The sequence below is a fragment of the Eumetopias jubatus genome, unplaced genomic scaffold, assembly GCF_037043125.1.
Source record: "Eumetopias jubatus isolate StellerSeaLion01/CBP00866 unplaced genomic scaffold, mEumJub1_p1.0 scaffold_6, whole genome shotgun sequence".
In the NCBI taxonomy this organism is placed as follows: domain Eukaryota; kingdom Metazoa; phylum Chordata; class Mammalia; order Carnivora; family Otariidae; genus Eumetopias; species Eumetopias jubatus.
This window is the reverse complement of record NW_028274812.1, coordinates 94,436,148-94,449,941: the sequence shown is the minus strand read 5'-3', so window position 1 is coordinate 94,449,941 and position 13,794 is coordinate 94,436,148. Positions and strand designations below refer to the sequence as shown.

At 37.6% G+C, this 13,794-nt stretch overlaps 1 protein-coding gene across 1 annotated transcript in view; it reads left to right on the top strand.

The window, feature by feature from the left end:
* The window catches only part of RAB23 (RAB23, member RAS oncogene family), a 35,268-nt gene extending 27,355 nt beyond the window's left edge, over positions 1-7,913 (top strand). The window contains exons 6-7 of the mRNA XM_028097457.2: positions 1,294-1,386; positions 5,322-7,913. Coding sequence (XP_027953258.1) covers positions 1,294-1,386; positions 5,322-5,461 — 233 coding nt within the window. The 3' untranslated portion in view covers positions 5,462-7,913. The remainder of the gene's footprint in view (positions 1-1,293; positions 1,387-5,321) is intronic.
* Positions 7,914-13,794: the final 5,881 nt, after the last annotated feature.

The window sequence follows — 13,794 nt, the reverse complement described above, 5'->3', positions numbered from 1 at the left end:
AGAGCAGGGGAGGGGCAGAGGGAGAGAATTATCAAGCCGACTTCCTGCTGAGTGCAGAGCCCAGTTAGGGGCTCAGTCCCACAACCCATGAGATAATGACCTCAACCAAAACCAAGAGGTGGGCACCCAACTGACTGAGCCACCCAGGCGCCCCTGATTGTTTTTTTGTTTTTTGGGGGGCTTTTTTTTTTTAAGTAATCTCTATCCCCAGTGTGGGGTTCAAACTTACGACCCCTAGATCAAGAGTCCCATGCTTTACTGACTGAGCCAGCCAGGCACCCCTGACCTTAATTTGTTTAGTAACATTCCTAGTTTAAGAGAGTGAGAGTAGAGAAAGATGATTATTTTTCTCATTCCAGAACTGCTACTTATTTTATTAGATTGCAACTTGGTTGTTGCTCAAGTGTCTTCTGGATAGTTTTTTTCACCTAAAGAAAGGAGACATCTTGGGCGCCTTGGTGGTTCAGTTGGTTAAGCATCTGTCTTCGGCTCAGGTCATGATCCCACAGTCCTGGAATCTAGTCTTGCATCAGGCTCCCTGCTCAGCGGGGAGTTGTGCTTCTGCCTCTGCCCTTCTGCCCATTCCCTCACCCCCCCGCTCATGCTCGCGAGTGCACACTCTCTCTCTCTTTCAAAAATAAATAAAATCTTAAAAAAAAAAAAAGAAAGGAGCCATCTTTTCAAGACTGAGTTAGTGTAGTGTTGCTGAATGTTGATCCCTATTCAAGTACCTAAAACTAGTGACTACAAGTATTATTTCATTTCTTTGCTAATAAAAGGCCATATATATTTATTATGACCATTGTACTTAGGTATTGCTCAAATAATTTTTTTAAAGATTTTATTTATTTGACATTGATATTTTATTAAATATTTTATTTATTTATTTATTTATTTATTTATTTATTTGAGAGAGAGCACAAGCAGGGGGGAGTGGCAGGCAGAGGGAGAGGGAGAAGCAGGCTTCCTGCAGAGCAGGGAGCAGATGCAGGGCTCAATCCCAGGACCCTGGGATCATGACCTGAGCCGAAGGCAAACCCTTAACTGACTGAGCCACCCAGGCACTCCTGCTCAAGTAATTTTTAAAAGTTGAATTTTTTTCAACTAGATTGTATACTTCCAATTTAATTTTAAATGTGTTTAGTAAGGATGAATGAAAGAATACAAATATTTAAAAATAAATAAGTGTTTTTAGCAAGTATACAATATTACAGTGAGTGATATGAAACAACAGATTTTACATGCATAAATTATACTGACCTGGTAAGAATTTTGTTTTTGTTTTTACTCTAGTTTTTAAATATTTGGCTGAAAAATATCTTCAAAAACTCAAACAGCAAATAGCTGAGGATCCAGAATTAATGCATTCAAGTAGTAACAAAATTGGTAAGTACCCAAGAAATTTTTATCCCATGTTTACCTAGTAAATTTATTTTCCATTCATTATTATCATTATTTTCTTAACCATCTTTTAAAAAGGTTTTTAAATAGGCTCCATGCCCAACATAGAGCCCAACTCAGGGCTTGAAGTCAAAACCCTGAAATCAAGACCTGAGCTGAGATCAAGAGTGTACGCTTAACTGACTGAGCTACCCAGGCACCCATATTTACTATTTATTTATTTATTTTTATTTTTTATTTTTTTAAAGATTTTCTTTATTTATTTGACAAAGAGAGAGAGAGGGAGAGCACAAGTAGGCAGAGAGGCAAGCAGAGGGTGAGGGAGAAGCAGGTTTCCCACAGAGCAGGGAGCCCGAGGCAGGGCTCGATCCCAGGACCCTGGGATCATGACCTGAGCCGAAGGCAGACGCTTAACGACCGAGCCACCCAGGTGCCCCATATTTACTATTTTTTTAAAAAAGATTTATTTATTTTAGAGAGAGAGAGAGCGAGTGGGGGGAGGGGTAGAGGGAGAGAGACAAGCAGACTCCCCACTGAGTGCAGAGCCCGATGTGGGGCTTAATCTCAGGACCCCAAGATCATGACCTGAGCTGAAATCAAGAGTTGGACGCTTAACTGACTGAGCTACCCAGGCACCCCTGCTATTTTTTTTAATATAATATGTTCATTTCTTTAAGAAATGTGATTAGAAAGTATTAGATCAGCAGTTATTAAACTTAGTATCAGGTCTCAGATTAAAAGGTATATTGAGTTAAAAGATTTTTTAACTATTGAATTTTCTAAATCCATTTTCCATATTAAGAGAGCAGAGATAAAGACTTTTTATAAAGATCTGTCCTATGAATAAAGGAGGTCTTAACACTTTTTCTTCTGACTCTATACTTGTACTGTTTCCATACACTCGACTGATTTTTTTTTTAATGCTAGATGCCTACGAAGAGGCACCTGCGTGGGTCAGTAAGTTAAGCGTCTGCCTTCGGCTCAGGTCATGATCCCAGGGTCCTGGGGTCGAGCCCCGCATCAGGTTCCCTGCTCAGCGGGAGGCCTGCTTCTCCTTCTACCCCCTTCCCCCCTGCTCGTGCTCTCTCTCTTTTAAGCTTTGTTTCTCTCTCTCAAGTAGATAAGTAAAATCTTAATAAATGAATAAACAAACAAACAAATAAAAAATAAATGCCTGCAAAGTCTAACACTTCCTGAAGAATAAGTATGTTGTCTTCTCTATAACAATAACTGACTGACCATGTCTTGCTCTTTGTTTTGGCTTCCAGGAAGTTTAGATCCAAGTTTTCTGTTTCTAAAGCTTCTGTGTAGTCTCTTAGAGACTTCATATCTGTATTCTGTCCCCAACCCTCCCACTGCATACATGTGATCACATAACTTTATTTTCTTGACCTCTTTTAACTTTTTCCCCCTTGGTTCTGGCCATTTTTTTGTTGTTATTTTGCCATTTTTATTGCATATGTTCTTACTGTCAGACACCTCAAATGCTCTGTGAAACAAGATAGGACAGTTGTAATAAGCTGCTTTCTGGTCTGGTCTTCTGGCCTCCATTCTTGTCTCTTCCAGTTCACTGAGTAAAGCCCTTTGATAGATTCATATTGTGGAGAATATTAAATGCAGCTCTCTTCATTCTGAGATCTAAAGACAATATTGTCTGTCCTTCTGTGTGGCCTTATGCCCCACTAATATTTATGTACCCCGTTTTCCAGTTCTGCCAGAGGTCTTGCTGTTTCTTAAACATTCTAGTACTGTCTTCTTCATTTTTGCTTATTTTGGTTCTTCCATCAGGAATGACCGCTCTTAGAGGGGCGCCTGGGTGGCTCAGTCGTTAAGCGTCTGCCTTCGGCTCAGGTCATGATCCCAGGGTCCTGGGACCAAGCCCCGCATCGGGCTCCCTGCTCTGCGGGGAGCCTGCTTCTCCCTCTCCCTCAGCCTGTCGCTTCCCCTGCTTGTGCTCTCTCTCTCAAATGAATAAATGAAATCTTTAAAAAAAAAAGAAAGAATGACGTCTCTCTTTCCCATCCCTGTCAAAGACCTATTCATTCCTCAAGGACTGTTTGGAAAGCTCTCTCTGCTCGCTATATATCTAGCTAGAGCCGTGGCCACTCTGCTTTGCTTCTCAGCGAAGGAAGATGTGAGTCCCATGCACTACCAGCTGTCCAGTGCTACTGTTTTTATTAGCTTGTCCTTTCTTCTACAGTAGCTATAACTGGTCCTTCCTTGGAACTGTCTGTGGGATCTTGGGTCTCTTTTATAACACTTATGGTAGAGTATCTATAGCGCTTCTTTTTTTTCTTTTTTTTTAGAAGGTTTTTCTTTTTTTTATTTATTTTATTATTTGTATTTATTTATTTGAGAGAGAGAATGAGGGAGAGAGAGAGAGCGCATGAGAAGGGGGAGGGTCAGAGGGAGAAGTCGACTCCCCGCTGAGCAGGGAGACGGATGCGGGACTCGATCCCGGGACTCCAGGATCATGACCTGAGCTGAAGGCCTTCGCTCAACCAACTGAGCCACCCAGACGCCCTCTATAGTATTTTTTTTTTTTAAAGATTTTATTTATTTAAGAGAGAGAGAATGAGAGATAGTGGGCACGAGAGGGAAGAGGGTCAGAGGGAGAAGCAGACTCCCTGCTGAGCAGGGAGCCCGATATGGGACTCGATCCTGGGACTCCAGGATCATGACCTGAGCTGAAGGCCGTCGCTTAACCAACTGAGCCACCCAGACGCCCTCTATAGTATTTCTTATGTGTATTCCAGCTCACCTCACTTCCTGGATTGTAAACTTGTTGTGGGCAGGAATTGGCCTTAGTCATCTTTGTATTGCTGACAGTGTTGGGGGCCCAGACTTTTGTGTATGGTGGATGATAAGTAGTTTATAAATTGGAGATTATAGTTTAAGAGCAGCACAGTTCAGAATGGAAACTCTTAACAGTTAAAAGTTTTCTTTTAGTTCATCCTTTTACCTACTTATCACTTTAATTATCTGTAGACCATTTCGTTGTTGTTTTAGCCAAGATACGAAAATCCTGCATTACTGCAGCTTTTACATATGCAGTGTTTTTATTAACATAAAATCTCACAAATATTGTCAATACAAATCTGGTACGCTTGAGGAAATTATATGATGTAAAAGATAGTAAGTGAAATTATTAAAATTATCATATTTACTGTTTCCAAATTTCAGACATAGATTGTTAGTGAAAAGATGTGGAACAGTGTGTACAGTTAATCATCATTTTGGTAATTAAGGGAGGAAAAAAGAATGTGTATGCATTTTTGCTTAAATATGCATAAAATATCTCTGGAAGAATACATGGGAAAAGTGTTAAAACATGCATGCTTTAGGGAAGGTAAACTGGTGATTTGAAAGGGAGACTTTAATCCCTTTTGTAACCTTAGAACTTTGACAAACAATGTGTACTGGCTATTAAAAGTAAATTCAGGGGCGCCTGGGCGGCTCAGTTGGTTAAGCGACTGCCTTCGGCTCAGGTCATGATCCTGGAGTCCCAGGATCGAGTCCCGCATCGGGCTCCCTGCTCGGCGGGGAGTCTGCTTCTCCCTCTGACCCTCTTCCCTCTTGTGCTCTCTGTCTCTCATTCTCTCTCTCTCTCAAATAAATAAAATCTTTAAAAAAAAAAAAAGTAAATTCAATGTGGGGAACCTGGCTGGCTTAGTTGGTAGAGCATGCAACTCCTGATCTCAGGGTTGTGAGTTCGAGCCCATGTTTACTTAAAAAGCGGGTGGGGGGAGGTAGAATTTACTTTAAAAAATTTTTTTTAAATATATGAAATGAAAACAAAAGCTTAAAATTGTAAATATTGAGAATATTACTGATTTACTAAGATGCTGGATGCACCATCTGTAATTGGTAACCCTGAGCTATATCAGTATCACTCTTGTGTTTTCCCTCAATTTATACAGGTGTCTTTAATACATCTATTGGAAGTCACTCGGGTCAAAATTCAAGTACGCTTAATGGTGGAGATGTCATCAATCTTAGACCCAACAAACAGAGGACCAAGAAAAACAGAAATCCTTTTAGCAGCTGTAGCATACCCTAAAACATTTTAGGGAGGAAAAAAATTGAATTCTCTTGTGCAATTCATTAAGAAATACATCCAGCTGTCATGGTATGTTACAAGTTTTTTTTTGTTTTTTTTTTTTTTTTTAGCAGACTTTGCACCTAATGGCTCTGTGAAAGTTGACAGACTTAAATATTGTTCTGCAGTGCTTTTCAGATGGAGTGAGATCTTTGGTGGAAAAATTACTGCCTTGTGGACTCATTTTAATTTTTTTACATCAGACGAAGCTTCTCCTGTTTTTGAAGGAATGCTATAAGAAATGTCAAAAACAGGTTTTGCTGAATTTTAAGTGCTGGAAAGCATAAATGGAATGCCTGAATATATTGGTGCAGATTTTAATATTATTGGTCCAGGAAAGATAGCAAGCATTGTATGTCTGAAATTGGTCATATAGCTTTTCTGGAAAGTAGTATTGAGTCCAAATACATACAAAAAGATAATACTGAATGGTAAACCCTAAGTCTTGCCAGACTGCATGTGTGTGTATTTTGGCAATGTTACTTGAGTGCAATATCTGTATGATGTAGAATGTGGAGATCTGCATGCAGATATCTGGTACTGAAGTATACTGAAGGGATGTTCAGTATGTAAGGAAACATAGAATCTAATTCATGCATTCATAAAATCATTTACACATTGTGTGTATGTTAAAAGTTTTTATTTTCAAGTAGGAAATTCCACACATATATTTTGAAAAATGAGCTCAGATTTTAAAAGTGCTTTGTGCCAAAAATATCATACCTAATTTTTACAGTGCTTTACTATCAGAATTTATATTGTTTATAATATCTTTAAAAAGCAGTTTTCCTCTCTGACAGGGTAGATAAAAGAGGAGTATAAACGTTTTAATGCTAGAGTATCTCCCAGGTGAGATTTGTTGCAAACTCTTTCTCCCATGTGCACCCATGAGCAGGGGAGCTTGTGCCGGCTGAGCCCTTCCAAAGGTCCAGCGCCCCTGTGGTCGTTCCTGGGGTCCTGTGAAGTGTGCTGGTGCACCTGGCACCTTTTGCTGCTGAGTGAAAATGCAATTTTGAACCTGTAAGATTATGCTAATGATTTTTTTAAATGCAAAAGAGACGTTCTTTTGTCTTAATCTGCATTGCGGATATTATAATGCCCTGCAACTCTAAAGCATCTTTTCATTTACACATTTTTTGTATGGTATTTTAAGATTATCACTTAAAAATTTCTATAAACTTCAGTTTGTATAGCACTTTCTCGAGAGCTCTGTCAGCACCAAATACAAAATAATTTCTTTTAAGAACTGATTTTCATATGTAATCATGTGGCAGAGCATACATTTTGTGACTTGGGACAGTAACTTTCCAACTAAGATAATTGCATGAACTCTGTTAAAAAGTGATTATCATTCATCAGTGACTTTGTTTTTAACCCCTTGCTATATACCTGGTTTTTACAGGATTTCAAAACCTGTAAAAATAACTTTTCTTGGAAAATGTGTCATAAAAGTTGTTTTTCATTATTTGTACTAAATGCATAATGTATGTATTTCCTCTGTATGTTTTCTCTCTCTCTCTTTAAGTCTTCCATCTGCACCATCCTCATCCCTCTGTCCAGATTCATGTTGAGAAAATAATAGAATTTTCTGGGGCATGTCCTTGCTAAATGGTCAAGAGTGAATGTTTGCTTTTCATAATATTGAAACAATCTGGCATTATCTGTTTTAAAGTAATATAAAATGTTCATTTTTCTGTCACCCGTTGCCTCCACTCCCATTGCTGGCAGTGGGTTAGGTGTTGGGGGGAAACAACTCCATTCCTAACAATGGGTACCTGTTAATGATTCCTCTTTCCTTTTCTCCTCTGTTCAAATACAGTGTCTTTAATTTTTGCACAAAACATGCTTCACGGCGAATAGTTTTGTGGTCTTTAGTAGCCAAAAAAAAAAAAATATTATGTAATATGTTGTAGTTCTATTTCATATTAATTAAATGTATGTGGGGAAGAGATTGCTACTTTTCTATATAAAAAAGATAATCACTGTTGATGGTTGAAGTTCCCTGATATTTGTAATATAATGTTATGTATTTAGTTTTGTCCTTTTTTTCTTTTTATAGGAACTGAAGAGAGATCTTTTGTTATACATTTGAATTTTTATTTGCACTTGTGTATTTTAAACCTAACCATAATTGGTCATTTTAAATAACGAAGTAAGTCTGAAAATCAGTCACAGGTGATATGTTAAGTACTTTCTGAGTTTAATTCTAAAACCTCCAAAATTGACGTTAAATTCCCCCTACCCCCTGCCCCAGACCCTTAATTCTTTTAAATTACTTTACTGTTAATTTGTAATGAATAATGGATACGAAAGAAAACACTGTGTAAGATGTTGTTTGTGCAGTTTGTGCCCTCCCGTACTTTGCTACATGCTGGCTGGGGTTTAGTATCCAGGGAGAGCTGTGAGGTAGCTGCCATATTGCCTGCCCCCCCCCCCCCCCCCCCCCGGCTCTCCTTTCCTCTCTCAGTCCGCCTAGCGAATTAAATAGCTCACGCTGTAGCCCAGATAAGGCAGTATCTGGTTGACCCTTGAACAACGCCAGTTTGAGCTACACGGGTCCACTTATATGTGGATTTTTTATAGCACTGTAAATGTATTTTCTCTTCCTTATGGTTTTCTTAATGACATTTTCTTTTCTCTGGCTTACTTTATGGTAAGAATACAGTATATAATACATACAACATACAGAATATTTGTTAATGGACAGCTTATGTTATCGGTAGGCTCTTAGTTAAGTTTTGGGGGAGTCAAAAGTTATACTTGGATTTTCCACTGTGCGGGGGGTCGGTGCCCCTAATCCCTGTGTTGTTCAAGGATCAACTGTATTTTAGCATTATTAGTGCCATAAGATGGAATTCATTGCCATTGATTTAGTACTGTCAGGTGGGAACTGTACAAAGTACCTTGCAAACAATAATTTAAGCTTTACAACAATTCTGTGGAGGTGAGTATTATTATTCTTTCCCTTCCTTTTTTGAAAGAGGAGGAGAATGAAGAACTGAGATAAGTTTGTCGAAGTCACATATTCGATAGCGACAAAGCCATTTTCTATCCCATTTTGTAACTATTATGTTTATGCAGCCCAGACATAAAAAGATGTGCTATCTTCCATTATACTTTACAGCCTAATATATATGAGTGGATTTGATACTGCTTTATATATGCAGTTATATTTTATGGAGGAATTACTACTGCTAAGAACATTTTCAGCTTACAAATGTTCTAATGTAATATTGATTTCTTATTCGATGCATTTGTTTTAAAGAGAGAATTAAAATAATAAAGAATAACTATTTTTCAGTCAAAAGTCTAATTTCTCATCTAAAATTACAGGGAGGGAAGTATCCCAAAAGACTGATTTAATCATATTTTAGTGTATATTTGATAGCTTCATCCAAAAAATTAATTAAAAATATGAAGAAAAGCTTTTGAATTGGGATTATGTACATAAAAAAAGGAAATAAGTTAACCATTCTCAAGTACATTATGAAAGGCTTATTGTAAAGAGAATTCTGACCAGCCATTTTTTATTAAAGATCAAAGTTGAAGGATTTAGCTTGGTTATATTGATTATTAAATGCTGCAGTCATTTAATGAAGTAACTTAAGCAATCTTCATAAATGAAAATTTTAAATAAAAAAATAGGGGTGCCTGGCTGGCCCACTCAGTAGAACATGCAACTCTTGATCTTGGAGTTGTAAATTTGATTCCCACTTTGGGTGTAGAGAATACTTAAAAATAAAATCTTTAAAAAAAAAAAGGTTGTTACCCATGCTGAATGCCAACTTGGATGCAGAAGTTGTCATAAAAAGGTTTTTTACTTTCCCAATTCTTCTATCTCAGAATTCAGCTTTTCATATATTCAAGTGACAGATTCACTTAAATATATTTCTATTGTTTTTAATTGTTTAAGAGAAATCAAAGGCTGAATTTGCTTTCCCCTTGGTTTTTGTATTGTATGTATGACTCCTCTATAATTCTTATATTCTATCTTTGTGTTATTACTAAATGTGTACATATTTCATCTCTTCTAATTAAAATGTTACTCGAATTTTTCTACTTTCAAAATTGTAATGAGAATACTTTGCTCTTCTATTAGATTGTAAGAAAAAACATGTCATACCAATCTTGAAATTTCCTAGTATGGCTTTTACACAGATTTATAAATCACACTAATTAGAGCAGATTATAAACAAACAAAATTTAAATGTGTGATACTTATTGCTGAGAGAAATTAAAGGAGATTTAAATAAATGGATATATTATGTACATGACTGGAAAATTAAGTATTGTTTTGTTGTTCTTTCTAAATTGATCTATAGATTCAATGCAATTCCAATGAAAATCCCAGTAGGCTTTTTATTGGAAAGTTTATCTAAAAGTTGTGTGATGAACCTAGGATAGCCAAAACAGTTTTGAAAAAGAACAGAGACTCCATGATTTTAAGACTCTCAGTATGGGTACAGTAAACAAGACACATAGATCACTGAAACAGACTAGATTCCAGAAATATACCCACACAAATATGGTCAGGTGATTTTTAACAAAGATTTCACAACAGTTCCATGGTGAAAAGGAAAATGTGCTGGAATAACTAGATATTTTGAATTTCATGCCTTACCTCATACTATTCTCAAAAAATAATTTGTGGTGGATTATTAACCTAATAAAAGCTAAAAACTAAGGCTTCAAGAAGAAAACAGGAAATATCTTCATGACCTTAGGGTAAGCAAGTATATCTTAGAACCCAGAAAGTGCTAACTCCTAAAAGAAAAATCAGTAAGTTGTACATAATAAAAATTTTAAAACTTCTACTCAATAAAAGACATGGTTAAGAAAATAAATAGATAAGCCATATGCCAGGAGAATGTATTTGTATAATCATATCTCATGAAGGACTTATAGCTATAATATATTTTTTAAAAAACCAAAAACAAAACCCTACAACTCATTTATAAAAGACAACTCAAATAAAAATGAGCAAAATACTTTGACACATTACAAGGAAAGGTATATGAATGGGCAATATAAGTACATGGAAAAGTGTTCAAAATCATTAGTCATCAGGAAAATGCAAATTAATACAATAAGATACCATCACAAACTTCTAAAATGGCTAAAATTAAAGACTGACAAAATAAAATATTTGTATAAATGTGGAGTAACTGGAACTCTAGTTCAATCACTTTGGAAACCTTGGCAATTTCTAGTAAAATTAAAGATACATCATCTGTATGACCCAGAAATTTCACTTCTAGGTATTTACCCAAGAGAAATAAAGTCTTATGTGTATGAAAAGGGTTGTACAAGAATGTTCATAGCAGCTTTAAAATAGCCCCAGATTGTGCCTGTGTGCCTCGGTCAGTTAAGCATCTACCTTGTGCTCAGGTCATGATCCCAGGGTCCCGGGATCAAGAGCCTGGGACTCCCTGCTCAGCAGGGAGTCTGCTTCTCCCTCTGCCCCTCTCCCCAGCCCCCCCCCGCCCCACCTGTTCTTGCCCAACCTCTCTCTCTCAAATAGGTAAATAAAATCTTTAAAAAATAAAATAAAAATAGCCCCAAATTGGAAACAACCCAAATATCTACCAGCCCATGAATAGTTACACAAGTTGTAGTGTATTCATAAAGTGAAATACTGCTCATAATTAAAAGGTACAAATTGTTAATATATAAAACATGAATCTCAAAAACTTAATGCTGAATGAAGGAAGTCTGACAAAAGAGTATGTACTATATAAATTTCATTTATATGAAGTTCTAAAGTAGGCAGATCTTAAAACAATCAGGACGGTGGTTGCCTCTGGGACTTGCACTGACAAGAAAAAGGCACAGAGAATATTCTTAGGTGAGGGAGATAGAAATTGATATGGGTATGTGTTACACAGCTGTGCATATGCATATGTATTGTGTGCATACACAGCCGTATGGGTATGTCAAAACACATTGATTATATACTTAAGATCTGTATATTTCACTGTAAATTACACCTCAATAAAAAGTTAGAAAAATAATGTGCTTTTCTGGGAAATGCTGCTTTAATGTTGAGCTATGTTTAATTATTATTTGGGACTACTTCTAAGAAGGGTGATGGTTTAAGCACTAACATTTGGATATCCTTTATGGAAACTGACCAAATGGCCAATGGAATATAAAATCGAGGAACAACCTAACCTGAGTAGTAGATAGTGTCCATAGATGGCCCCCAGATAATCCTGCCCTTCCCTGTACCTGCATGCAGCTACTTCCTTCAGAAGGGAGAGCTTATGTCTCTTGAATCTGATGTGAGCCTGTAACTGCTTCATCTAATTGAACACAGAAAAGTAACATTCTGGGATCTCTGAACCAAGGCATTAATAAGCCTCTGCTTCCTCCCTCTAAAACCCAGTGGCCATGTGCTGAGGAAACTTGAGTCAAGTGGAAAGGCCCATGTGGCAAAGGATAAAGGGCCCCAGCTAACAGTCCCAGCTGAGTTGAGCTCCTATGTGACAGTCAGCACCAACCTGGAGCCATCTTGGAAAAGGATCCCCCAGCCTCAGTCAAACCAACCTTACTAGTGCCATATGAAGCAGAGATGAGCTGCCCCACTGAGTCCTGCCCAAGCTACAAAAATGATGTTTTAAGTTACTAAATTTTGAAGTTGTATAATACATAGCAATTGATAATTAAAACAGCTTGCATTAATACTGGTATAAGAAAGATACCATCCGCATGGCACAAATTCCAAGGAATTCCTCCCACATGGTATATATGGAACCAGATCAAAGGAGGACATGTAGGGCTTGCTCATAATTCCTTTTCCTGAGGAAGGAGTGCTGGGCTTCAGAGAGTGAAATTCTGATGAAATGCTTCACACAAACTCTAGGATTTTGGTTGGGGTTGCATAAATATAGATTAATTTGGGGCAAATTGTCATCTTTGTCATTGAGTCTTCCTATTTAGGAACATCATAGTGTCACTTGATTTACTCAGGTCTGTGTGTGTGTGTATTTGTCAGTAAATGTTGAAATTTGTTAACTTTTCTGGTGGTTCATCCTAACAGTATCTATACTGGTCCAGTATTGGGATTTCAAATAAGTTGTGTTGGAGATTATCTGGATCCTTGGGCAAATCTTTTGGGCTCAAAGAAGAGGTAAAAATTTGTATTTTCTTTGGTGATTTTGCAAGATTTAGAGTATAAACAGCTTGTTTGAAGTAGGGAGGAAGCTATCTCAGAGAATTTCAATGATGTGTCAATTGGTTGCTACTCAAGTTTTGTTCCTTGGTAGTGCCCCACCCCCATCCCCACCTTCCCACACTCACCCTGGCAACAGGCACCAATCCTTTTAGAGCTTCACTCCATCAATCCCCTTTGTGCTCCCCTTCATAGGGGCAGGTTGAATAAGCGGCTGTTCTGGCTGACAGCCCTGCAGCTCTGTTACCTCCAACCCCGCTGGGGTTGGGTTCTGTCACGGACACCATTACTTATTTCCCAAGCAGGCTTTTCCTTTTTCATTTATTGAATTTCAGGCTGCTCATTCCATGTCCCACCCCCCCCCCCCGCCACCATTCTGGTCTTGTTTGCACATTGTCTTGTAGAAATTGCTCTGGTCCACACCTTCTCTTTTTCCATCCCTGAAACAGAATTGTTGCTACATTTGTGTTTTACTGGTCATTTTAATGACATTTGAAAGCACCTCTCTGAAATGGGAGATTTCAGAATTATCTTTCTTAAGCAAATACCTGATTATAACTGAACCTTAATGGTTCTATGAATGTTCAGATGGTAATCTTAATGTCTCATCTGAGCATTCAGGACTCCTCAATGTTTCACTCTAGCTCACATTCCTACTGTGGGCTTTCATGTATCCAATATTTTGACCATTACCATTTCTAGAAAATACCCACAGTTTGCCATCTTGGGCCTTTTTATTGATTTCCTGACCTGAAATGTCCATTCATTTATCATATAGTTGTTGACTGCCTTCCACATACCAAACACTGTAAATAGTAATATTGTCATTTTAAACCAGTCATAGACCTTGGAAGATAATATTTTCTTTGATCAAAACTATATTTTGTGGGTCCAGATGCTTAAGAATATCACATTGTAAACTGTGACAGTATGTGGAGCCCATCTCTTGACATATGAGCTGAGTTAGTGCCTGTGGTCCACATGTAAGAAAGTGACCTAAACTGTCACCCTGAACCAGATCATGATGCACTAGGAGGTGAAGGCATGAGCAGTGTCAGCTAATGATTAATTTGAGTCAGGAAGGGGCACCTGGGTGGCTCAGTTGGTTAAGCGTCTGCCTTTG